At 51.4% G+C, this 1,800-nt stretch overlaps 1 protein-coding gene across 1 annotated transcript; it reads right to left on the bottom strand.

Moving 5' to 3' along the window:
• Positions 1-174: 174 nt before the first annotated feature.
• On the bottom strand, positions 175-870 carry Pmar_PMAR009306 (hypothetical protein; the record flags this gene model as incomplete). The annotated part of the gene is made up of 5 exons (XM_002786308.1): positions 175-254; positions 397-446; positions 503-631; positions 677-758; positions 819-870. Coding segments are annotated over 5 exons (393 nt in total), but the record flags the coding sequence as incomplete, so codon positions are not given.
• Between the last annotated feature and the right edge of the window lie 930 nt (positions 871-1,800).

The raw sequence follows: 1,800 nt of genomic DNA, 5'->3' as shown, positions 1-1,800 counted from the left end.
CATAGGAGACTATATACCTACCATTACATATGACCACCCTCACAGTACTAGTTCTCATACCTATGGTGCAAGCGAGCCAATTCCTTAGCCTCGGAGGAGAAGCTGTCAGCCTCTGTTACATTCGAGACCTTACACAGTCTTATAATGGACAGAAGTCGACTACGGGCGGCTCACCGGTATTTTCTTAGCTGCGAATAGCTCTTTACTGTGATCCGGAGATGCGACCAAATATACCTCCCCAAAGCCGCCACTACCTAAGGATAGCTGAGACCATCCCGGAATCAGGCCGCCGCCGCCGCCAAGTGGGCGTCATATGATTCGACGTAGAAGAACCAAACCCGTACACAACCACTGATTTCGTATAGGCTCGAGAGTACTACCCAGTGAGTGGCTTACCCAGCCGTTTGATCAGCTGATAGTGTCCACTGCATAGTCTACATTTACACCTAAAGTAGATAGCAGCAGTTTTTCACGCAAAGAGCAGGGAGCATTACGGCATTACCTCTTCCTACACAGTAGCTTCACAGAGTAAGCACAGCCCATGAGGCACATGCCAGTAACCAAAGCTAGAGCTGCAACTTCCGCAGCATTCACTCCTCTCACGGAGCCTCTATCATTATCCTCCATCGTACTGCTGACGAACCTCTAGTTCTTACCAAGTGCAGATTCAACTTACCTGCTCGCGGTGGGTTCCTCGTGATGGGCAGGCACTCCCCCGCCACATAGAGAGTTGCACACAGAATCCGCAAAGTCAGGACCTACAACGGCTACAAGTCTACTACTACTACTACTACTACTACTACTACTACTACTACTACCCAGCTGGAAGCCAGCACCGGCGCTGTCTCCACTGGAAGGACCCTTGACCATAGGTGCAGATGGTGGCAAGCCAGCTGCACAGCGGTACGGCTGGGGCCTAGCCTGAGAATACCATTGCAGGATACGACGATCAAATCAAAGCCCCCAGGTTCAGCTACCAGAACATCGTCATCTACTGGGGAGCCATCGCCTCTCGAGGATGATGAGGTCGATGACTCAGCGCTGACCAGAGCAACAGTGGACTGGACTGCTGCGAGGGCCGCAAGCCCGATGGCCACGTGCCACCTTAGGCTTGTCAGCGACTGTCCTCCCAGTGCCGTTAAGGTGGAGGTTTGACCGATCCTGTCGTGGTCAGTCATTGGTGAGGATGTAAAACCTAGTGAGCCGACCCCAAAGACCAAGAAATCCTCACTCCTCCGGCTCAAAAGCTCAACACTGCTGAGACAACAATTTATTGCACGGAATAGCATCAGTTGTATTGCTGTTAGAAAACTCCATCGTAGTACTCTAGCTACTCCTCAGGAGCCTCTCCTTAGTGGTCTGTGACAGACGAATGCAAAGCTATCTAATGGCAAGTTGAGGGCCGCTCGTAAGCTCGCCCTCTACCGTGACCATACGTAGAGGGCTTATTACGAAATACTATGCCTTATGTGCAGTAACTTCTACGGCAACGTAATGTGCATCGAAGCCTCATCGAGAGGCTATCACCAGCATCCAGTGCTAGCTGTACCTGGGAGGAACTCAGTAGACGAACACCCCTTCTCTATAGGCTTCCTCTATGCTAGCGTATCCCTGTCTAGATCTGATAGGCACCTTCTCCAGCGCTATTCTCTCTACCTCTACGCGGATTTTTCATACCACTAAACAAAGATACTCGCCCTGGACAAATACGGCAAGGGGTTGAGCTGCTGCTTGTCAGACCTTTCCGAGGTCGGAACAGCATAGCCCCTTTGAGAAGTCACGATGGGCCGTCCGAATGAC

Source organism: Perkinsus marinus (assembly GCF_000006405.1).
Source record: "Perkinsus marinus ATCC 50983 genomic scaffold scf_1104296931620, whole genome shotgun sequence".
Classification (NCBI taxonomy): Eukaryota; Perkinsozoa; order Perkinsida; family Perkinsidae; genus Perkinsus; species Perkinsus marinus.
Note: the sequence above shows the minus strand (reverse complement) of the source record. Positions and strands in the feature narration are given on the sequence as shown.